Source organism: Danio aesculapii, chromosome 9 (assembly GCF_903798145.1).
Source record: "Danio aesculapii chromosome 9, fDanAes4.1, whole genome shotgun sequence".
NCBI lineage: Eukaryota > Metazoa > Chordata > Actinopteri > Cypriniformes > Danionidae > Danio > Danio aesculapii.
Genome location: NC_079443.1, coordinates 43,934,725 through 43,959,635, shown reverse-complemented (window position 1 = coordinate 43,959,635; position 24,911 = coordinate 43,934,725). Strand labels below are relative to the sequence as shown.

The window sequence follows — 24,911 nt, the reverse complement described above, 5'->3', positions numbered from 1 at the left end:
TGTTTTTTTTGTTTTTTTTTTATCATGCAGCTGTTCCAGATTCTCCTGGAACTCCAGATGCAACAGATGTTGATGGAGAGAGCATCACAATCAACTGGGCTCCTCCAACACATGATGGTGGAAACCCAATAAAATATTACATTGTGGAAAGACGTGAAAAGAAGACTGGTCGCTGGCTGAAAGTCCTAACGAGAAAGCCCATTACGGAGGCTGCACACAGAATAACACATCTAACTGAGAATGTGGAGTATGAATTCCGTGTGTATGCTGTAAACGATGCTGGAATTGGTGCACCAAGTAACATTTCAATGGCAATTAAATGTGCAGAGCCAACTGAAGAACCTGATGCCCCATCTATTGTCAATGTTATTGACACTACAAATACATCTGTCAGCTTGGAATGGACCAGACCTGCCTATGATGGTGGTATGGAAGTCCATGGCTACATTATTGAAATGTGCAAGGGATCTGAAGAGGAATGGCACAGAGTCAATGAAGATCTCTGTGCTGTAACAAAATACACAGTCACTGGTTTAAAAACCAGTGCAGAGTACAAGTTCCGTATTTGTGCAGTCAATTCTGTTGGAAAGGGTGAAGCCAAAGAAATTCCAGAGCCTGTGCAGGCAGTAGACAGGCTCTTGGCACCTGAAATAGACATAGATGCCTCCTTCAAACAAACACATGTTGTAAAATGTGGAGAAAGTGCATGTATCCGTATTGGCTTTAAGGGAAAGCCAATGCCTACAGCTTCCTGGACAAAAGTTGATGGGGAACTTGGTGTTATGACAGACATTACCACCACTGATACATTTACAGCTTTGACACTGGAAAACTGCACTAGAAATGATACTGGAAAATATACTCTCACTCTTGAAAACAGTAGTGGCAATAAGTCTATATCTGTGGCAGTTAAAGTGCTGGACACACCTGGTACACCACAGGCTGTCTCTATCAAAGAAGTCATGAGAGGTGCTCTCACAATTGCTTGGGAACCTCCAACCAATGATGGTGGTGCACGTGTTCATCATTATGTTGTTGAAAAGCGGGAGGCAAGCCGTCGAACATGGACAGAGGCAGCTCCCAAGTCTACACAAACAAGCTTAAGAGTTTCTGACCTTCTGGAAGGTGTACCTTATTTCTTTAAAGTCATGGCTGAGAATCAGTATGGTATAGGTGAAGCATATGAAATACCTGATCCAGTTATTGCCACAGCTGAACCTGCTGCTCCAAAGAGACTTGATATCATTGATACAACTGACACATCAGTAACCTTGGCCTGGCTCAAGCCGGAGCATGATGGAGGAAGCCGTATCACAGGCTACTGTGTGGAGGGAAAGGCTAAAGACACTGATAAATGGGTTGTTTGTGGCACAACAAAAAACCTAAGTCTTGTAATTGAAAAACTTGTTGAGAACAGCGAGTATGAATTCCGAGTCAAGGCAAAGAATGATGCTGGGTTCAGTGTACCAAGGGAAGCTTTCTCTCCAGTCATCATTAAAGAGCCACGAATTGAACCTACTGCTGATCTCAGTGGCATCACCAATCAGCTTGTTACAAGCAGGATTGGTGAATCTTTTGAGATTGATGTTCCAATTAGTGGAAGACCAACTCCAAAGATATCCTGGAAGCTTGAGGAAATGAAGCTGAAAAATACTGATAGGGTGTCCATCAAGTCTACAAAAAACAGGACCACTTTTACTGTTAAAGAAAGTATGCGGGGTGATGGAGGCAGATATTTCCTCACTCTTGACAATGTAGCAGGTTCAAAGACTTTCACCATAACTGTTAATGTTATTGGCAGACCAAGCCCTCCAGAGGGTCCAATTGACATTTCCTCAATTACATCAGAATCATGTGTAATCTCATGGAATCCACCAGATGATGATGGTGGAACAGACATCACAAATTACATTGTTGAGAAGCGTGAATCTGGATCCACTGCTTGGCAACTTATTAACTCAAGCGTAAAGCAGACTACTTTCCATGTTTCACATCTAACTAAATATATGCAGTACACTTTCCGCATCTGTGCTGAAAACCGTTTTGGCGTGAGCAAACCAACAGAATCTGAGACGATTGTTGCAGAGCATCCATTTGGTATGTAGGAACTAATAAGAAATTACTATTTTTGAGATAATGTATGCATGTAAAATATTAAATATTTTGCTGTGTTATCAACTTTACAGTTCCTCCAGGCCCTCCAACAAGCCCGGAAGTGTTCTCTGTAACCGCTAACAGCATGAGCATTCGTTGGGAAGAACCATACCATGATGGAGGCAGCAAGGTCACTGGATACTGGATTGAAAAGAAGGAGCGTAACACAATTCTCTGGGTGAGAGAAAACAAGATTCCCTGCTTCGAATGCTACTACAAGGTGGAAGGCCTTGCTGAGGGACTTGAATATCAATTCAGAGTGTATGCAATGAACAGTGCTGGCCTCAGCAAAGCCAGTGAAGCATCAAAGAGAGCTGTGGCACAAAATCCAGTTGGTAAGTTCATTGCAATCAAAAGGTAATTCATACATTTTGAATAAGCAAAAACAATGTTGATATGTGTTTGATGATAAAAATTATTTCTGTTCTTTGATGATGCAAATATTTAGATCCTCCAGGAAAACCAGAAGTTACAAATGTATCGAGATCAACAGTCTCAATCAAATGGTCTGTGCCCCTAAATGATGGTGGAAGCCCAATCACAGGCTACATTGTTGAGCGCAAGCCATATACTGTCACTGGAGAAGGTCGCTGGCTCAAGTGTAACTACACTAATGTCACTGACACAAATTTCACAATAACTGCATTGGGAGAGGGGGAAGAATATGAATTCCATGTCATTGCAAAAAATGCCAATTGCGTGTTGAGCCTGCCATCAGTTTCAACAGGACCAGTGACTTGCAAAGCAGAATACAGTATGTATCATGCATGGTTCGGACACAATGTTTATAAGACTAATATTATTTATTGGCAAAAATTTAAATATTCATGGCAATTAAATTGTTTTGCAGCTCCTCCTAAAGCAGAGCTGGACAGCAAACTCCTTGTCGACACAGTTACAATAAGAGCTGGATCTGATCTGGTCCTGGATGCTGCTGTTGGTGGAAAACCTGAGCCAAAAGTCAGCTGGGCCAAGGGTACAAAAGAGCTAGAGCTTTGTGAAAAATATGCTCTCCAGTACTCTAGTACCCGTGCTATGGCAATAATTAAGTTCTGTGACAGAGATGATACTGGGAAATATGTTCTGACAGTTAAGAATGCAAGTGGAACAAAGACAGCTGAGGTCAATGTTAAAGTACTTGGTAAGTGTGCTAAACCACCATAACATAAATAAACAAGACATACAGTCTTACATTTGCCGTTCATACAATATCCTTTCTTTTTTTATAAGATACACCTGGTCCCTGTCAGGAGATTACAGTAAGCAATGTATCTGAGGAAAAATGCACAGTTTCTTGGAAAGTGCCACTAGAAGATGGTGGTGACCCCATCACTCATTACATTGTTGAAAGAAGGGATACCAACAGACTTAACTGGGTTATTATGGAAGCTGAATGCAAAGCCCTAACGTGTGAAGTTAAACGACTTTTCAAGAATAATGAATATATCTTCCGCGTAAGAGGTGTGAACAAGTATGGATCTGGTGTACTTGTACAGTCCAATCCCATCTTTGCCAGAAACACATTCAGTAAGTACCATGGTTAATTTTAAAATGCTTAGATTATACATTTAGCAATGTTTCAAGGTACAGTATTGCACCTTTATTTCTAATTACAGCGGCCCCATCACCCCCTGGAGCACCAGAGATTCTTGCAGTTGGAAAAGACTTTGCAACAATTGAGTGGCTGAAGCCTGAGAACGACGGTGGCAGTGAAATCACTAACTATTTGATTGAATTCCGTGAAAGAAAGAGTGTTAGATGGATCAAGGTTAACAGAGATTCTATTCTCAAGGACACCTCCTTTAAAGTCACAGGTCTCCATGAAGGCAACATTTACCAGTTCCGCATTACAGCCATGAATGCTGCTGGTGATAGTGAACCTAGTGAATTGTCAATGTATGCAGTATGTAGAGAACCTACAGGTGTGTTTATAAAAACATTTAAAAATGTAATCATTTTAAATTTGTATATGACTATGGTAAATTTTACCTAATGATGTTACATTTTTAGGCACTCCAGATCCACCTTCAATTCCACGGGTTACAGACACGCACAAAGACAATATTAGTCTTGCCTGGACACGACCAATTGAAGATGGTGGTGCTGATGTCATTGGTTATGTTCTCGAGATGCAAGAAGCTGGTGCAGAAGAATGGACAAAAGTACATGAGAAGAACCTTAGGGTGACAGAACACACAGTCGTAGGCCTTTTATCTGGCAAAAAGTACTGTTTCAGAGTTGCAGCAGTCAATGTAAATGGAATAGGTGACTTCAGTGATCCTTGCGCAGAGACTGAGCCTGTAGAAAGAATTGGTATGTTCAAACAAATTTGCTATGAATCTACGAACGCAAAAAAAAGTAATGCCCAATGTCTTGTATGTCTAAAAAATATTTTATTCCAATTGTTCTTTATTTCAGAAATACCTGACCTTGAGCTGTCTGATGAACTTACAAAGACAATTTGTCTGAGAGCTGGAAGTTCCCTGCGCCTGCATGTTACAGTCACTGGTAGACCGATCCCAACTGTAACCTGGAGCAAACCTGGTGTGGACCTGCAAAATCGTGGCTTTATTGAAGTGACCAATACTGCCACAACTCTCATTATTGACAAGGTTCACCGGTATGATGCTGGCAGATATACAATTGAAGCATCAAATTCAGCTGGAAAGAAAGATGCAAGCATCCTTGTCAAAATCTATGGTATGGTTTTTTTTTTGTCTTGATAACTTAATACAATTATCCAAGCATATGATGCACATAACAGCATGCTATGAAATTTTGTCTAACCAGCATGCTTATGCATTTTTTTTCCTCAGATACACCTGGTCCACCTGGTCCAATTAAGATGAAAGAACTCACAAAAGATTCTGCTCATATTACATGGGATGCTCCTGAGGTTGATGGTGGAGCACCAGTCAACAACTACATTATTGAAAGACGAGAGGCATCAATGAGAGCATACAAAACTGTCACATCCAAATGCAGCAAGACATCATATAAAATTACTGGTCTGACAGAAGGAATGCTCTATTACTTCCGAGTCCTCCCAGAGAATATCTATGGGATTGGAGAACCTTGTGAGACAGGTGATGTTGTGTTGGTGTGTGAAGTTCCATTACCACCAGCCAAACTTGAAGTTGCAGATGTAACCAAGTCCACTGTATCGCTTGCATGGGAGAAACCTTTACATGACGGAGGTAGCAGAATCACTGGCTACATTGTTGAGGCTTGTAAGGCTGGTACTGACAAGTGGATGAAGGTGGCAACATTGAAACTTACAGACTTTGAGTTCACTGTTGTGTCACTGAATGAAACTGAGCAGTACCTCTTCAGGGTACGTGCTGTCAACAGCAGAGGACCTGGTGAGCCAAAAGAAATTGTGACAGCTGTGACAGTTCAAGAACAACGAGGTATGTATTATAATAATTATTATAAAATATTCTGCTATTTGTTAGTTATGTCTCACTGTATATGCCCTTCCCCCCTCTTTCAGTCATGCCAAAAGTAGATTTCTCAGCTATTCCACAGAAGATGATCAGTGTTTTGGCAGGCAAACCCCTTCACCTTGACTTGCCAATCATAGGAAGACCACCACCAGTTTGCTCATGGTTTTTCAATGACAACAGGTTAAAGATTGTAGAGCGTGTGAAGATAAAGTCAACTGGAAAATTCTCCAAGTTAACTATTCTTGACACCACCATTGATGACAGTGGTGTGTATACTCTTGAGGTGAAAAACGTAACAGGAGTAATTACTGAAAACATCAAAGTCATCATTCTTTGTAAGTACACACTATTTACATGAAAATAGACATGTTTCAAGTAACTAAGTAGTAATATAATTATTATTTGCTTGTTCTTTCACTGTAGCTAAACCTGATGAGCCTCAAGGACCTATCCGATTTGATGAAATTGATGCAACATCAGTCACAATAAGCTGGGATCCACCTGCAAGAGATGGTGGTGCACCAATTAGCAACTATGTGGTTGAACAACGTGACGCTCATCGGCCAGGATGGGTACCAGTGTCTGAATCAGTGAGCAGACCAACATTCAAATTTGACAGATTGACGGAAGGTGATGAATATGTGTTCCGTGTAGCAGCAGCCAATCGGTATGGTACTGGAGAGTACTTACAATCAGAGGTCGTAATGTGCAAAAGCTCCAAATGTAAGAAAAATGATTTTGATAAAAATTTCATCTGCTTATAAATACCTCTGTATAGATGTATATCCTAGACAGACATTATTACAATGTTGAATTGCTGTTACAGCCATTCCTGGGCCACCCGGAAGACCCATTGTCTTTGATGTATCACGTGATGGCATGACTGTTGCATGGGAGCCACCAGATGAGGATGGAGGCTTAGAGGTTTCTGGCTACATTATTGAACGCAAGGAGGTCAGAGCTGATAGGTGGATCCGTGCTAATAAAAATCCAGTAACAATGACAAGATACAGATCCACTGGTTTAATTGAAGGCCTGGAATATGAGCACCGAGTGACTGCCATCAATGCTCGTGGTGTTGGAAAACCTAGCCTTCTTTCAAAACCAGCTGTAGCAACTGATCCAGTTGGTGAGCAATCCTTTGCTATTAATGCAACTTTTTGTCTTATGGTTGGTGGTTGGTGAATTTAATCATTATCCGTTATTAAACTATTGCCTATTAAACTCCCACAGATCCACCTGGATCACCTCAAAATCCAAGAGTCACCGAAACTACAAAATCTTCTGTGTCCTTGGCCTGGAGTCCTCCTGATGAGGAGGGTGGTTCTAAGGTTACAGGCTATCTAATTGAGATGCAAAAGGCTGGTTCTGTAACATGGATGAAATGCAACACAACACCTTCACTGATCTGTGAATATACTTTGACACAAATGCCACAAGGAGAGGAATTCAAATTCCGTGTCATGGCTTGTAATGCTGGTGGACCAGGTGAACCAGCTGAAGTACCAGCAGCTGTGACTATAACAGAGATGCTTGGTAAGATCTCTTGACCTTGTCATTGGCTCCCTTGTTATGTATGAAATGTTATATGTGTGGGAAAAATTAATAAAATTATAATGTCTTTCAGATCCTCCAAGTTATGATCTTGAGGCAAAATACAAAGATGTCCTTGTAGTCAGATCTGGAGGAGTAATAAAACTATCAGTGCCCATCAAAGGGAAACCTACTCCTACGAGCAAATGGACCAAGGATGGATCAGAGGTGACCAGCCGTGCAATGATTGCCTCCAATGAAGATGTATCTGAGCTTGTAATCAAACAGGCTGAAAGATCTGATTCTGGTGTTTACTATCTCCACCTGGAAAACAAGTGTGGTAAAAAGATGCTTCCTATAAAGGTCAAGGTTATTGGTCGTCCATCTGCACCTGAAGGTCCTCTTAGATTTGACGATATACAAGCACATTCTGTAAGAGTTAGCTGGAAGCAGCCAATGGAAGATGGGGGTTCTGAAATTGTTGGCTACATTGTGGAGAGACGTGAATCAACAAAAGCAGCTTGGTACACTGTTGACTCGCGGGTGGTTGACACTTCTCTTGTGGTTAAGGGACTAGAAGAGAATGTTGAATACCACTTTAAGGTGACAGCAGAGAATCAGTTTGGAATCAGCAGCTCCCTGAAATCAGAGGAAACTGTTGCACCAAAGACTCCCATCTGTAAGTGATTATTTATTTAGTAATTAAACATGAAAACTTTTTTTAAAATTTACTGATATTAATAATAATATTCTGTTACTAATAGGTGTCCCAGAGGCTTCAGGCACTCCACCAGAAATTATGGATGTTACTAAGAGTTCTGCTGCTTTGGCTTGGACTAAGCCTAAAGATGATGGCGGATCTCGTATTACTGGTTATTTTATTGAGTACAAAGAAGTGTCATCTGATAAGTGGATTCGTCATGAGACAAAGATTATCTCAACAATGCATACTCTTAGTCAGCTCACTGCTGATGCTGAGTATCAGTTCCGTGTAATTGTTGTTAATGACATTGGAGAGAGTGAACCAGGACCGGCATCAGATTCAGTAATATGCAAAGACCCATTTGGTATGACCTCATTCTTAATTTGTCAATCTATTTAAAAGTAATCTGTTCATTAAGTGATGGATGATGGACTTAGAGTATCATTGATTTAAATTAAAATAACACTTTCATATTCCATTTATTTAGATAAACCAAGCCAGCCAGGAGAAATTGACACTATGACTGTAACCAGAGATTACATTACAATTAACTGGGAGGCTCCATCGTGTGATGGTGGAAAACCAGTCCTCGGCTACTGGATTGAATACCGAAAGTCTGGAGACAGTGCTTGGAAAAAATGCAATAAGGAGCGTACAAAGGACAAACAGTACACGCAGGGTGGACTACAAGAGGCAACTGAATATGAATTCAGAGTATTTGCTGAAAATGAAACCGGAATCAGCAGACCACGCAGAACAGCAACTGGCATCAAAACTAAACTGAGTGGTAAATACAGTATGAAATAACATTAGAATTAATGCTTTGTGTGTTTTGATTTGTCAGTACAATAAAAATTTAGCATTTTGCATTTTTACCTGAGTAAATGAAATAAATTTAATACAGCTATGCCTGCTGTTTTTTTCAGCTGGAACTAAACCAGCTCTCAGGAAGGAAATGGATGAAGTCACTGCCAAACTTGGACAGACCGCAACTCTCAAATGTCAGATCATTGGAAGACCTGTTCCAGAAATTAAATGGTACAAGGGTGGAAAGGAAATCAAAGAAGGTCGCAAATATGCAGCAACCTCTGATGGCCGCAACCATACTCTAACCATTTCAACAGATCAACAGGAGGATGAGGGTCTTTACACATGCAAAGCTGTGAATGAAGCTGGTGAATGTGAGACCAGTGGAGCTCTGGTCCTTGAAGCAGCACCACTGTTCCCAGTTCCACTGAAAGACAAAATCTTTGCAACATGTGGTAGCACAGTACGCATACATGTGGTTTACATTGGCCGACCTCAACCTAAGATCATGTGGCTTTATGGAACCAAAGCATTGGAGCCCTCTGAGAATGTGATAATTGAAAATACAGAGCATTACACTCATTTGATTCTCAAGAATGTACAACGCAGACTAAATGGAGGAAAATACAGAATCAGGATCAATAACCATTTCGGGGCTGCAGATACTGTAACTCAAGTTGAAATTTTAGGTATATGCTTCAGAATTTGACTCATAATTTATACATTTTTAAATTAGTAGTTAAGAGAGAGAAAATAAGAGTAATTGAAATTTCTTTGTGTTTACAGATAAACCTGCTATGCCAGAAGGTCCACTTGTTCTTGATGCTCTGTTGAAGAATTCTGTGATTATTAGTTGGAAAGCACCCAAAGATGATGGAGGATCTATGATCACAAATTACATCGTGGAAAAGCGTGAAGACAAAGAAGGAGCAGAGTGGGAACTAGTTTCATCATCCATCACAGGCACTTCATGCAGAATTCCTAACCTTGTTGAAAATGAGGGTTATCACTTCCGTGTTTCAGCACAAAATCGTTATGGCAACAGTGAATCACTGGAAACTCCATCTGCCATCCTCATAAAGAGTCAGCTAGGTAAGTAATGTAACATGATTGACAACATAACCACAATATTGTTGTTATTTTGTAATGTTATTGAAATTCACATTTATATTTTACAGAGAGACCAGGAGCTCCATTAAAACCAGTTGTTTCAGGCATTACCAAAAACTCTTTTGTTGTGTCTTGGAAGCCACCACTCAGTGATGGAGGTTCTAAAATTAAGAACTATTGTCTTGAAAAGCGAGATAGGAAGAAGGGTGAATGGGTTCCAGTTACAACAGATGAAATTCACCAGACTGTTTATTCTGTCAAGGGCCTGACAGAAGGTGTAGAATATGAATTCAGAGTGAAATGTGAAAATCTTGGTGGAGAAAGTGATTATAGTGAAATATCTGACCCCGCCATTCCAAAGACTGATGTTGATGTGCGTGCACCTGCATTCAAGGAAGACCTCAGAAACCTGAGTGTAAAATTCAAGAGCAATGCAACATTTGTCTGCAAGATAACCGGACAACCTAAGCCTGTAATAAAATGGTTTAAGCGTGGTAAGGAAATTCAAGCTGATGGCACCAAAATTAAGGTTCAAGAATTTAAGGGGGGCTACCATCAGCTTGTTATTGCTGATTGCGAAGCAGAAGACTCAACTGTATATCAGATCAGAGCAACCAACCAGGGTGGATCCATTTCTGCTACTGTTTCTCTAGATGTTGAAAGTAAGTTATTTAAGCTTTTATATATTTTACTTGGCTACACATAAAATGTAATTTGTTGGAATATTACAGAGAGATAATCCACATTTTTTATTTCTTTTTCAGTCCCTGCTAAGATTCATCTACCCAAGAATCTGCAAGGAAAGGAGGCCATCCCTGCCCTCCGTGGTGAAGTGGTGAACATCAAGATCCCATTCAGTGGAAAACCAGATCCAGTTATCACTTGGCAGAAAGGACAAGACCTTCTTGATAATGATGGACACTATCAAGTTATTGTTACACGATCCTTTACATCTCTTGTATTTGCAAATGGAGTAGAAAGGAATGATGCTGGTTTCTACATAGTCTGTGCCAAAAACAGATTTGGAATTGACCAGCAAACAGTCGAACTTGACGTTGCAGATGTGCCTGATCCACCGCGTGGTATCAAAGCCAGTGATGTTTCAAGAGATTCTGTATCACTCAACTGGATATCACCTGCTAATGATGGTGGAAGTAAAGTAACAAACTACATCATAGAAAAGTGTGCAACCACAGCAGAAAGATGGATTCGTGTTGGCCAGTCTCGTGACACCCATTATACTGTTGTCAATCTGTTTGGAAAGACAAGTTACCAATTCCGTGTCATAGCTGAGAATAAATTTGGCCAGAGTGGACCATCTGAGCCAAGTGGGCCTGTTGTAACTAAGGAAGACAAATCAAGAGTTCTTAACTATGATGAGGAGGTTGATGACACCAGGTCAGTATCCAAAGGCAAAGCTCCTCATTCGGAGGCTAAAAATGTTCACAACAAATACATGATTGCTGAAGAACTTGGCCGTGGACAGTTTGGAATTGTTCACCGGTGTATTGAGACCAGCTCTGAGAAAACTTACATGGCTAAATTTGTCAAAGTTAAAGGTGCAGATCAGACACTAGTGAAAAAAGAAATTGCAACACTGAATGTGGCACGCCACAAGAACTTCTTGTTACTCCATGAGTCATTTGACAGCCCTGAAGAACTAGTTATGATTTATGAATTCATCTCTGGTGTGGACATATTTGAGCGCCTTGGCACAGCCAACTTTGAGCTCAGTGAGTGCGAAATTGTTAACTATATTCGACAAGTGTGTGAAGGTCTTGAATTCCTTCACAGCAAGAGTTATGGCCATTTTGACATTAGGCCTGAAAATATAGTGTACACCACAAGAAAGGGAAATAACGTCAAGATTATTGAGCTTGGGCAATCTAGGCATCTAACACCTGGTGACCAAATTAAGATTCAGTACACAACAGCTGAGTTTGCAGCACCAGAAATTCATCAAAATGAGATGGTTAGCACAGTGACAGATATGTGGTCTGTTGGTGTCCTTGTCTATGTGCTTCTCAGTGGACTTAACCCATTTGCTGCTGAAACCAATCAGAGAATGATTGAGAGCATTTGCAATGCTGAGTACAGTTTTGAAGATGAAGCCTTCAAGCATGTAAGTGTTGAAGCATTAGACTTTATTGACCGCCTACTAACCAAAGAGCGCAAGCATCGTATGACAGCTGCTGAGGCATTGAATCATCCTTGGCTGACAATGGGCTCTGAGCAGCTAAGCTCTAGGTCCATCAAGATTACGCGTCATAAGAGATATTACCAAGCTATGGTGAAGAAAGAATGGAACACTGTTGTCTCATCTGCTCGTGTTGCCAGTGGTGGATCTATCAGAAGTCAGCGAGGAGTAACAGTCTCTAAAGTGAAGATTGCACCATTTGAACATGGACCAGTTGCAGGACAAATTAAACACAGCATAGCCAATGAAGGTGATGATATCAAATTGATTTGCAATATTGACAATTATGACAGCACTACAGAAGTTACATGGTACTGTGGAGTAAGACAACTAGAAGAAGGTGCTAGATGTGAAATCACTTATGAAGATGGACTTGCTACCATAACTATCAAGGGAATCACCAGAACAGATGATGGAACATACAGATGTAAAGTTGTCAATGAGTATGGTGAAGACAGCGCGTATGCTGAGCTCTTTGTCAAAGGGGTAAGATCCTATCGTGAGTTCTACACTGCGCGTGTAGTAAAGAAAGTTAAACGCAGAGTTGACACAGCAAGACTACTCCAAAGACCTCCTGAGTTTACTTTGCCATTGTGCAATCGCACTGCTTACATTGGAGAGGATGTGCGCTTTGGTGTCACCATCACAGTACATCCTGAACCCCGTGTAATATGGTTGAAAAACGGACAAAAGATTATGCCAGATGATGATGACAAGAAGTACACATTAGTTAGTGACAAAGGCCTGTATCAGTTAGTGATTCGCAAACTTGACCCAGATGATGATGCAGAATATTCTGTTGTTGCACGCAACAGATTTGGTGATGACAGTTGCAAGGCTCGTCTCACAGTAGTCCCTCGTCCTTCTCCTGCTGATAACACCTTGAGACCTATGTTCAAACGCCTTCTTGCTAACTTGGAATGCAAAGAAGGCCAGAGTGTACGTTTTGAAATGCGAGTGTCCGGACATCCTTCATTGAAATGGGAGAAAGATGGTATGCCTTTGGCATTTGGTCCACAAATTGAAGTTGTGCATGAAGGCTTAGATTACTATGTCTTACACGTAAGAGGCACTCTTCCAGAAGATTCTGGCACATACAGAGTCACTGCAACTAATACAGCAGGGTCTGCAAGTTGTCAAGCCACACTCAAGGTTGAACGTGTGACACATGTCAGGAAGGAGGAGAGTGAGGAAGAAAAGAAGAAGCAGCATGATCTTGAACAGCAAGAGATGGACAAGAAAGTAAGACTTACTCAGATACTGGCAGGGGCAGATGTTACCCCACTTACCCCAGTTGCACAACAGGCACTTAGAGAAGCTGCAACCATGTTCAAGCCAGCAATCACTACCAAGAAAGGAAAGAGTGAAGCTGAGGAAGCCAAAGAGAAAGAAGAGAAAAAGAAGAGAGCAGAAGAAAAGAGGTTGAGAATGCCTTATGTTGTTCCTCCACCTCGTGTTGTTGCTCCTACTGCTCTTGAGGAGGACAATGAAATCAAACACTTTGTGCCATTCTCTGATATGAAATGGTACAAAAAACTCCGTGATCAATATGAGTTCCCAGAGCCAATGGAAAAGTTCCCCCAGAAAAGACTTAAGCGCATACGTTTGTCAAGGTGGGATAAGTTCTATGAAGTACCCCTGCCAAGAATTAAAGACCAATACAAGTCAAAGTGGCATATTCCTGTTTCACAGGATGACCTCGAGACTGTAAGACCAGCAAGACACCGAACACCTTCTCCGGAAGTGGAGGCTTACTACAGAATCAGGAGACGCTCTCTGGGTGATCTTTCTGATGAGGAACTGCTTTTGCCTGTTAAAGAATACCTCTCAATGAAGATAACAGAGGAAGAAAGGCTAAAACTTGAAGATGAACTCGAGCTGGGCTATTCTGCTTCTCCACCAAGTCTGAGTCCAGTAAGGTTTGAGCTTTCTGCACTGCGTCACCCATCACCTAAGAGAGTTGCATATGATGAGGAAGAAGGGGAGGAAGTTCCAACATACGACTCCTATCGTATTCCATCAAAATATGAGGCTGGTCCAAGCTATATTGACTTGCGTCAACGTCACGACAAGGCAACTTACAGACCTCCAAGAGAAAAGCAAAGACTTTATGAGGAAAAAGAGGACCAAGAACTGCTTAGGTCAGTATCTACCACAACAAAGTTAACTTCCTACAAGAGCAAGCTGCAACACATTGAGTTTGAGGAGAAAACAAAGGTCAAAAGAAAAGAGAAAACAAGAGCTTCCGTGTCAGTGATTGGGAGTACAGTTACAACTGATATACCTTCATCATTCTCTCTTGGCTATGCTCCAGTAACTGGTCCTAAAAAACCTTCTGCAACTGTGGCAGAAAAGGTAGCCAGAAGAGCTTCACCTGAAAAGACACGCCCACGTTCCCCCAGCCTTGATTCCACCGAAAAAGCAGTCACTTCACCAGACTTGTCAACAAAAATCGACTATATGTCAAGGTATGAGTCAAGGAAAAAAGCCCTAAAAACTGAGAGGAAGTTTGAAATGGTGACTCAGCAGCCTTTTACTCTTGACCATGCTCCCAGGGTGACTGTAAGAATGCGTTCTCACAGAGTGCCAATCGGTCAAAACACTAAGTTCACACTGAATGTCCAGTCTAAGCCAGAAGCACAGATTAAATGGTACCACAACGGACAGCAGATTGAAGAAAGCAGAAAATACCGTATGTTTAACATGAGTGGTGTTTTGTCTCTTCAAATCATTGATTGCCAGGAAGAGGACAGTGGCACCTACCGTGTCGTCTGCACAAATGAAAAGGGAGAGGCCTCTGATTATGCCACTCTTGATGTTGCTGGGGGTGGATTTTCTGCATATGCCTCACAACGCAAAGATGAGGAGCCACCAACTCCCTTTGTCCCAGAGATGACTAAAACAGATGTTTATCACATTTCATCCACAAAAGCAGCAACTGTTTCAGAAACACAAGTGGAAGTATCTGAAACTAAAACAGAAAAGATAGAAGAGACTATAGAGACTGTTGTTCATGAGACGCAGGCAACATCTGAGATTAAACTGGAAGCCTTTGAAGTGACAGAAATTAAGGAAGTTGAGGTTGAGAAAATGTCTGAGACCCGTCTTGAAGCAACAGAAGTAACAACAACAACTACTGTTGTTGAAGAAGTAGTTGAGAAAAAGAAGCCAACTCTTCCAGCTACAATTCTGACTAAACCACAATCAGTCACAGTATCAGAGGGAGAATCTGTCAAATTCACTTGTGACGTTGATGGTGAACCTGCACCCTCTGTAACATGGATGCGAGAGGCGCAGATTATTGTATCATCTCATCGTCACCTTATTACCTCAACTGAATATAAATCTACCTTTGAGATTAATAAGGTAGAAATGTCAGATGGGGGTAATTACACTGTAGTGGTAGAGAACTCTGAAGGTAAACAGGAAGCACAGTTCAGTCTAACTATCCGTAAACCAACACCCGTACAGAAGGTTGTTGCTTCACCTCCAAGAGTAAAGTCTCCAGAATCTCCCCGTATAAAGTCACCATTTGGAATTAGGTCTCCACAAAGGATTAAATCGCCTGAACCAATCAAATCTCCAACAAGAGTTAAGTCTCCACCCATGGTAAAATCTCCTACTCCAAAGGATAAAACGTCCAAGCCGAGCTTCTTAACAGAACTAAAAGACATCTCGGCCTCTGCGGATACTATTGTAAAGCTCACAGTGAAACTCTCTGGTGACCTTAAACCATCAATCTCCTGGATGAAGGATGGAAAGGTAAAATAAAAAAGGCATTTTTTTGTTTGTTAGTTAATTTTGTTTGTTTTTACAAAATAGATTCACAAATTTATTTTAACATTTTCTCCTAGAACCTCTCTCAAGGTGGTAAATATGAAATCTTTGAAGAACATGGTTCAGCACATCTTGAAATCTATGATGCTGATCTCTCAGATAGTGGAGTATACACATGTACAGCCCTAAACAGTGTTGGATCTGTTTCTACAAACTGCACTCTAACCATTAAAGGTATTATACTGCACATTTAGAGCTCAAAATGCATAAAATGTTTTTTACATAATAATATAGATTTTTTTCAACTTACACGTACAACTGAATTTAAAGATGAAAAGCTATTTAATAAATAAGACAACACTAATCTAAATAATACAAAGATTGTTTTTTTCCTGATACAGCACGAACAACAGCAGTTGCCTTGGAAAGAAAATCAGAGTTGACAGAAGAAATTGTGAAAAAGGAGAATACCTATGAGGAAGTGCAGTCCTTTACAGAAATTAAAGCATCAAAAACCCAAATGACAATAAGTCAAGGTCAAACTGTTACACTACGAGCAAACATCCCTGAAGCCTCTGATGTGAAATGGATCCTGAATGGAGCTGAGCTATCAAATTCAGAAAACTACAGATACGGTGTGTCAGGAAGTGATCACACTCTGACAATTAAAAGCATAAGCCACCATGACCAGGGAATTCTCACATGTGAAGCCAGAACCGAACATGGTGTGGTTAAGTGCCAGTTTGACATGACTGTCAGTGCGACGCGTTCTGGTTCACCAAGTTTCCTTGTGCAACCACACTCCCAGAATGTTAATGAGGGACAAAATGTCACATTCACATGCGAAATCACTGGTGAACCTTCTCCTGAAATTGAGTGGCTCAAAGATAATGCAGTTGTAAGTACCTTAGCATTGTATTTTCATCATTATCAACTCCAACTGCTTATCTGGGTCATGAGAGTAAAAAAATTCAAACAACTTATTTGTGTCTTCCTAATAACAGTCTGGCCACTGTGTTCATTTCCTGTTATCTTTGCAGATATCTATCACATCAAACATGAAACTGAGCCGGTCTAAAAATGTTTACACACTTGAGATTCACAACGCTACCATTGAAGACAGTGGAAAATATACAGTAAAAGCTAAGAACAAATTTGGACAGTGCTCAGCAACAGCATCACTGAATGTCCTCAGTAAGTGTTTGCTCCATTCGTAACACATTTACAATACCCCTGTCTGAGCATCATGTTCAGTACATTAAATGCATGATTAGACCAGACTCATATGTTCATTATGTCTCTTGTGGAAAACAAAAATGTATACACACAATAACAATCAGTGCTCACTAATCAAGTTAACAAAATCTAACAATTTTTAACAAACAGAACTGTTCTTTTGAGTTTGTTTTGCCTTTTTTTGCACCCTTAGTTGCCTACTGAATTAACGACCCCAATATATGATGATAAAGCACTGCATAAAGTGAATGCACTTACAAAGCAATGATGTGCTACTGCATGAATATTTAAAGGTTTAAATGTCCAAACCATGTTATTAATTAGCCTTTAGCCATGCCATCACATAGCATAACATTAACTCTCATTTTATGTTTATGTGACAAAAAATAACACCATATTAAGAATATTAAAATTTGCATACTTTGATTAGCCTTGACCCATTTTTTTTCCTTAAAGGTACACAGCTAGCGCAACTAGAGCATTATTCCCTATAGTAATGTTAGTTTGGGTTATTATATATTTTTTAATCATCTACTTCAATCACATGGTCGTTATTTACTGTACTCTCACAGCTCTGGTTGAGGAACCTGCAAGAATGATAATTATGGAGAAAGCCTCTGATGCTACAAGCATGCAGGGCAGTTTTTCTGCCAAGCACGTGGTTTCAAAAATGCAAGAAACGTCCTTCAGCAGTTCCAGCATGTCTGAGGTTTCATTTGAGAGCATGTCAGCGTCTAGCATGACCTCCATGACTTCTGAAAGAATGCTAGCTATGAGTTCCAGCAGTATGATGGCAATGTCCAGTCACTCGCATGTTGAGGGATCATCCATCAAAGCCATTTCTCATGGCCGCAAAGGTGAGATGGAAAATCTGTGCATCCTTCCCAAAAAGCATTTACAGTGCAAGAAACCAAATCAACGGGGCCATCTTTCACCTTAATGACAGATGTTCTTTTGTCTTTTAACCAGGTATACCACCAAAGATTGAGGCTGCACCTCAAGATATCAGCATTGAGCCAGGAAAGGTGCTTTCTGTAGCTTGTGCCTTCACTGGAGACCCAACTCCTTGCATAGAGTGGTCACATTCAGGGAAAACCCTTTCCAGCAAGGAGGAAAGTGGACGATTGCAGATTGAGAATTCTCAGGATGTCACCACTCTTTTTATAAGTGCAGTGAAAGAGACTGATGCTGGTGCATACACCTTGAAACTTTCTAATGAGTTTGGATCTGATACCACTACTGTCAATGTCAGCATTCGATCGATGTAAAAAATTATATAATAGTAATACAGTCCTCGCCCTATTTCCCTCATTCAAATCCTTTTTATTTATAGAATGAGAAAAAATAAGTAATACTCCGCTCTTGATAAAGACCTGGATTTCTGTTCTTGTAAATATGAACTATTTTTATACCAAACTTGACATTCATTTATGCCAAACTAGACTAAAGTCTAAAGCTGTTATAAAATGTGCCATATTGGATAATTATGACCGTAAGTTCTGCACCATTTTGTGACATGTACATAATGTATATAGCCGAATTTAACGGTTATGAAAAAATGTATGCAATGTTATTTATGACAATATTAACAAATGAAACAAAAGGAACTAAATGTTTATCAGGAGAAAGTTTCACATGGAACGAATACCCTGTAAAACCTGAAACGAAACGAAACTATGTGCCTCAACAATAAGTTGAAGTCTTAAGATTGCCTCAACAGGTAGAGAGGCTCCCTGTTGACGTTTACTAAAATCAGAGAGACTAAGCCATGCGCTGCACATTTATGTGTGCAGTAATGCAGTACACAAGAATTTATGACTTGAATGTAAGACCTTGAGTGCTGTTTGCATTTTACCCTCATGTAAGCAGGACAACTGGGTCTTGTGTTCAGAGTGACAAAGTCATACCGCCATTTTAATGACAAACTCAATGTGCGAGCGGCCTGCACACTGAGTTAATAATAATGTACGTGCACTGTTTCTGTCGAAAGACTGTTTGAATTTAGCTTTTACAAAACTACCATCACCTGGCCATTAATTGTAAACTCAATTCAAGTACTCCTTTGCAGAACCCGTGCCAGCTCTTGGAGGATTGCTAGGTTCTATTTTGTGTGTTTTTGTGTGTGCTAGTATAGTAGACCATGTGCTGTGCAAAGAAAAGAGAGATACATGAATGTAATATCCTGCACATTGATTGATTAGAATTAATTTATGTAGTATTACCCATATATTCAGCCTCCTTGAGTTTTATGAATTACTGATTTAATAAAGCATGTTTTCAGCACTATAAATCGCCTGGTTCTTCTGATTTCCACAACACAATTGTACTTGATGGATTGGCCCAACCCATGCTTTTTACAGTAATAATGAGGTGCTTAGCTATAACAAATGCTCCTTTGTTAATTATCAGAACGCTGAATTAGCATATACTGTACTGTCAGCCTACTTGGTTTCCACGTTTTATCCATCTGTACAGTTTAAGTTTCACATAAGTTATTTTTTTTCTTTGTAAACAAAAACACAGACTGTGGCTCTGTTACCAACCAGGTAAAATCAAAGCTTCATTCACATTTATTAAAAGCGTGTTGTCACAATTACTGTCAGTCTCATAATGATATTTAAATATCTAAAAATGTGATTAATCAAATTGCATATTTTTTACTGATAGTTAAATATATATATAGTGTTTACTTAAAATACAATGTATTATTGTGCAAAAAAAGGTAAACTGTAAAAATGTAAATAGTAACTAACAACCAAAATGTGACCAGAGAGGTTCCCAGATTGTCAGATGTCTGGATAGGATAAAAATAAATGTAGTGTAGAATATTTTTTTCCATTGGTGCCCAAGCAGTCCTGTGATTTGAATCAGGCACGCAAGCCCTGCAACTGCTGATTTGCAAACGGTTCTAAAATAATATAATTACACCTCCAGAATTTGTGGATTCCACATGGTGTTACCAGACCGTTAAACTGTTAGCAGCTGTTGACTGCAGCCAAAAGGACATGTTTTGTTTTATCTTTTATTATTATAAATATTTGCCTTACAGTTTATATTTTTATACATTTCTACAAAAAAGATTAATTTAAAAATGAGATAAATCCTTGTGCTATCCATCATTGAAAGAATTTTGCCAGCTGGAAGAGAAAAAAATACCTTAAAATGTTACCACTGTAACCAGTAGATGGCTGTAGAGGATCACTCATTGGCCTATTTCCCATTCGTAGGTCTATTCCAAATAATAATCTTCAAGTTTTATGTTAAGGTTTATACTTTGACATTCCAAAATCACTATTTTAAGCCTTAAAAAAGAAAAATCTCTTTTTGTCAGTTAAAATTTGTAAGATAGTTGAAAGAATTTAAAACCTAATGAATCACATCTGAGTTTCTAATGTGACAATATAGAAATTAATTTGTTAACCAATTGGGTATGTAAAAACCTTAAATGTTAATATTGTCTGACTTCATGGCTGTTCAAACAAAAGATATAAGCTGACCAATCTCTGTTTGTTCATATGGTCGTTGCATAACCTTTTAAAAAGCTAAACTTTCTTTATTACATGACAGTGTAGGCTTTTTGACTTGTAATAAAGCAAAAACACTTTAGTGTTTATTTTGTTGCACTTTATTTTTTGCTGACTTTACAAACGATTCATGATTTAAAGTTCTCAAATTTAGTTTTTATTTTTTCTTGAACTTTGCTATTTAATGCATATTTATTTTCTGAAGAATTTTAGAAGGGTGTCCAAATAAAGTGCTAAAAATATAAGCTACAGACTACATTTCATAATGTTTCTTTTCTGGATTCTAGATTGATGTAAAGATATTCCCGAAATTGCTTCTGTAAAATCTTTGACTCTGTAAAAAAGTATTGGTAACACTTTATTGTTTATTTAAATGGGAGGTTTTCACAAGACTGGCATTAACACCTAATAATCCTGATATGACACCTATGTCTTGACTGTAAATGGGACTATGCATGCTTATAACAATGGTCACTATGTGTCATTCGCTCAGTTATGGTGTTTAAAATGCAAAATTGACATTGTTTATGACAACTTAACATAAACAAATACATCACAACCTATTGTGTGATTGACACAACAAAAGCTGTCATAAATCTGCCATAAACATGATTGCCATTAAGTCATTATAAAAGTCAAAAATTTTATAACACTGTCATTATACATATTACTTTTTTTGTTCTCAACTACAGTGGTACAAGCTAAATTTGCCATTGTAATATTTTTTAACATCAATAATATTTAATATTTTACAGTATAACACATTTATTGAGTAAATTATTTTTGTTCCACTAACAACGTGGCAAAAATAATTTTCTTGACAATTATAATGCTTGAAGACAATCAGGTTTGATAGATTTATGAGGAGTTATTTTGTCTTGGTAATTTCAAGTTGTCATGACAAAGATGAACACTGGTTGTGATGTATTTGTTTATGTCAAGTTGACATAAAAAACACAATGTCATCTTTTTTAAAATGACATCCGAAGGCCCGGCGCCAGGATGAGGAGGTATTTTAACCCCATAGAGGGGCACTGGACCTGGTGACTGATTTTGGTCCCTCATGTTCCTTTAATTTAGTCTATTTATTATTACACGCAGTAATATATATTTTTATAGTAATAACAATATGCTCAGTTTCGCTATTACTGATCAATGAGGTTCCGCAACGATACCATTTAAACGCAGACGGATCATGGATCAGTGCCAAACGAGTGGTTTAAATATTATTTCAGTCTACTTATTTATTTCTGTTTTATTTCAAATAACATAAATGTTTTAAGTTTTATGTAGATAGTTTAACCAAAGTTTTACGAAAGCTTTTTAGCTGACTTGTTTAAATTTGTTTTGTGTTAGAACTAGGCTATGTATTGCGCACATTTATTTATTTATAATTTGCATATTAAAACATTTTTTTTTTTAATTTGTAATGCAAAAATATGCAATTGTTAACGGAATAACATTTGTCACCCCGTTCGTGTTTTGTCTGCTTTAAACAAATGTATTAAGTGTTGGATATCCAGTTACACACCCACTCAAAGTACAAGTCGTTCAAATGTAGAGTTTGCTTTAAGTCCTATAAACCCAACACCCCAAAAGTGAAGCGAGAAATCTGAGCAGTGGGCGGTACTGCCGCGTCATCAGCTGCACGGCCCGGCGCCACGCCGACAAATGTGCAAGATGTCCCTGCGCTCTTTAATTTATTTTTGCTTGATTTTATCTCTACAAGCGCTCTTTCCCTTCATCACATTAATTCGTGCAAATGAAACAAATCAAGATGTTAAAATTGAGGTTACGTTTCTGCCAGAAAACTGCAGCCAGAAAGCCAAAAGAGGAGACATGCTGAACGCGCATTATGATGGATTTCTAGCAAAAGACGGATCTCAGTTCTATTGCAGGTAAACGCATGTTTTGTTGCGTTTAAAATGTAATTCAGCTCATACTACTTTGCTTTAGGCAACGTTCTAAAGATGATACTAGCATTAGTTACGTAACTTGGGCTAGTTACAGATGAAAAAAAGTGATTTCATTTGCATTTAAGTAACTTTAAAGTTGTTCCTTTCATTTTCCAGTCGAACGACAGAGAAGGGTCACCCACACTGGTTTGTGTTAGGCGTTGGAAACATTATTAAAGGTCTCGATGTGGGGCTCCAAGAGATGTGTCCAGGCGAGAAGAGAAAAGTTACAATTCCCCCTCCTCTGGCGTACGGCGAGAAAGGAAACGGTAGGTCGTTTTATCCAATGGTTTTGCCTCGGCCTATAATAGGCAGATGCAAAATAAAAGTGTCTGCTTGAGCACCAACAATACACTATTAAACTAGAGCAGCAATCAGCTAGAATGACTTCTAAAGGATATTGTGTAACTGAAGATTGAAAACCCTGGAAATGCTCTACATTTTAGTCATGCTCATGGAGCGCAGTTATTTTAAATGTAAAGATCATTTCGCAGTATTGCTGTTCCCACTGTATTTTATTTGATCAAATACATTTCAAAAACATTAAATGTAAGATAATTAGGATTATAGTACAGATGTTCTGCAGGTTTAACCATGTTAAATTTAAGACTTAAGACATTTTTAAGACCATTATGAATGAAAATTTTAGACTCATAAAGGGCTAAATGACAAGGAATTTTTCAAATGGCCCAGATGAAAAAGATTTTTATATGCCCCATCAAAAAAAGTATAATTTAATACATTTATTAATACATTAATAATTTAATAATTAATATATATATATATATATATATATATATATATATATATATATATATATATATATATATATATATATTAGATATATCTTTTTAGGAAAATATTTAAAATATGGTGTAAAAACAAGCAAGTCCTACTTGTATTCATACACTTTCTTTCCAACATAAACTTTATTTAAAGTAAAATTACAAAAAATGTACAAAACTAAATCTGTGCACAACAATCTGTCCAGGTTGGTGTCCTCAGCAGTAAATACATGGAGCACATTTAAACAAATGTTATTGTAAGGAAAATAATTAAACCATTATGGTAAATAGAGTTAAAAATGACCTTTTAAGAAAATATTTAAAGTATTATTGAGATGGGTTGTTGGTACTTGTAAAGGTGTTGGTCAGATTGGGTAGCAATACATGATCAAGGAAAATTAAGACTTATTTAAAAGATTTAACACCTATAACACAGTATGTTAGCAAATTTAAGACTTTTTAAGGCCTCAAAATTTGATTTTGAGATTTAAATTCATTTAAAGATTTTTTAAGAAGCCCACAGATACCTTGTGGTAAAATATTTTCTGAAACAGTTCATTGCTGTACATTTCTTGGCATATACATTTAGGATATTACAGAAACATTTTGAAGTTCACAATAACTTGTTCAGATCTTTTCTCAATTATTCCAATACACAATCCCAAAAATATAAATATAAAAAAATGATCTAATATTTATTTTTATGTTTTTATAATTGAGATGTACAGACTTGAATTGAATGTTTAACCTTTTTGTGGTGGAGCAGGTCCTGTTCCTCCAAATGCAACGGTGATCTTTGAGGTGGAGCTGTTGCACATAAGCAGAGGACCACGCAGCATAGAAGCCTTCAAGGAAATGGATGCTGACAACAACAAGGAACTGACAAAAGAAGAGGTAATACATATAAAGTGATGCTTGTAGATACAATTATAGTGCTCTTATATATATTTTTTTTCTTAATAATAGACTTTCCTTTTGCGTTGACTTTTGTTACATTTATTTTCAATTTGGATCTGCAGATTAAAGAGTACCTGAAAATGGAAGCCAAGAAGTTGCAGACCCAGAAAGATGAATCCTATTTTGATGATGTTGTGGCAGATGTGTTTCATAAAAATGATCATGATGCTGATGGGACCTTATCACTAAAGGAATACAATGTTTACAACCACGATGAACTGTAAACACTATCAGACAGAGACATTTTCACACCATTAGTGCACTGGACAATCTCCACAAGATGCTCTTTACATTGTGATTAAAGATTTTGCTTTGAATACCACTAAATTTTTAATAAAGTTGACTCAAATACTTGTACTAACGGTGTCATGCTAATCAATTGTATATACAGGTAGACGCAAACAATTTGTATGGGCTTCAGTTTGTTATTAAACTATTAAAGTTGCACCACAGATTCTTTGAACTAGGGATCCTTGATATTGGAAAAATTTAACATTGCGCTATTTCTTTATTCTGTGATATATAGTGCGATAAGACTACAATTTCACTAGAAGTATTTAAGTATATAAGTATAATAGAAGAACTACTGTATTTAGAAAGAATTTATCATAGATTGATTGGGATGATTCTGTAGGATAGTGCACAAAATACAGTAAACCATCCACAAGGATAGATAAATTCGATAAAGAAAAATATGCAAATGCTATAAACAGCATTTTATTGTTTT

The 24,911-nt window shown here is 38.4% G+C and overlaps 2 protein-coding genes across 2 annotated transcripts in view; both read left to right on the top strand.

Annotated features, from left to right (window-relative positions):
- Positions 1-19,253, top strand: part of ttn.1 (titin, tandem duplicate 1) — a 141,288-nt gene extending 122,035 nt beyond the window's left edge. The window contains exons 189-213 of the mRNA XM_056465823.1: positions 31-2,097; positions 2,187-2,489; positions 2,603-2,908; positions 3,005-3,295; positions 3,385-3,681; positions 3,771-4,076; positions 4,165-4,467; positions 4,573-4,854; positions 4,971-5,564; positions 5,648-5,935; positions 6,024-6,323; positions 6,427-6,729; positions 6,834-7,136; positions 7,228-7,812; positions 7,898-8,200; positions 8,324-8,623; positions 8,763-9,332; positions 9,430-9,735; positions 9,822-10,415; positions 10,518-15,712; positions 15,805-15,961; positions 16,129-16,625; positions 16,768-16,921; positions 17,536-17,820; positions 17,933-19,253. Coding sequence (XP_056321798.1) covers positions 31-2,097; positions 2,187-2,489; positions 2,603-2,908; positions 3,005-3,295; positions 3,385-3,681; positions 3,771-4,076; positions 4,165-4,467; positions 4,573-4,854; positions 4,971-5,564; positions 5,648-5,935; positions 6,024-6,323; positions 6,427-6,729; positions 6,834-7,136; positions 7,228-7,812; positions 7,898-8,200; positions 8,324-8,623; positions 8,763-9,332; positions 9,430-9,735; positions 9,822-10,415; positions 10,518-15,712; positions 15,805-15,961; positions 16,129-16,625; positions 16,768-16,921; positions 17,536-17,820; positions 17,933-18,231 — 15,188 coding nt within the window. The 3' untranslated portion in view covers positions 18,232-19,253. The remainder of the gene's footprint in view (positions 1-30; positions 2,098-2,186; positions 2,490-2,602; positions 2,909-3,004; positions 3,296-3,384; positions 3,682-3,770; positions 4,077-4,164; positions 4,468-4,572; positions 4,855-4,970; positions 5,565-5,647; positions 5,936-6,023; positions 6,324-6,426; positions 6,730-6,833; positions 7,137-7,227; positions 7,813-7,897; positions 8,201-8,323; positions 8,624-8,762; positions 9,333-9,429; positions 9,736-9,821; positions 10,416-10,517; positions 15,713-15,804; positions 15,962-16,128; positions 16,626-16,767; positions 16,922-17,535; positions 17,821-17,932) is intronic.
- A 2,860-nt stretch (positions 19,254-22,113) lies between these two features.
- Positions 22,114-24,541, top strand: fkbp7 (FKBP prolyl isomerase 7). Its single transcript, XM_056465822.1, has 4 exons — positions 22,114-22,385; positions 22,560-22,711; positions 23,994-24,121; positions 24,247-24,541. The coding sequence occupies exons 1-4, from the start codon at positions 22,159-22,161 to the stop codon at positions 24,406-24,408; spliced, it is 669 nt and encodes a 222-aa protein (XP_056321797.1). The 5' UTR covers positions 22,114-22,158; the 3' UTR covers positions 24,409-24,541.
- The last annotated feature ends 370 nt before the right edge of the window (positions 24,542-24,911 follow it).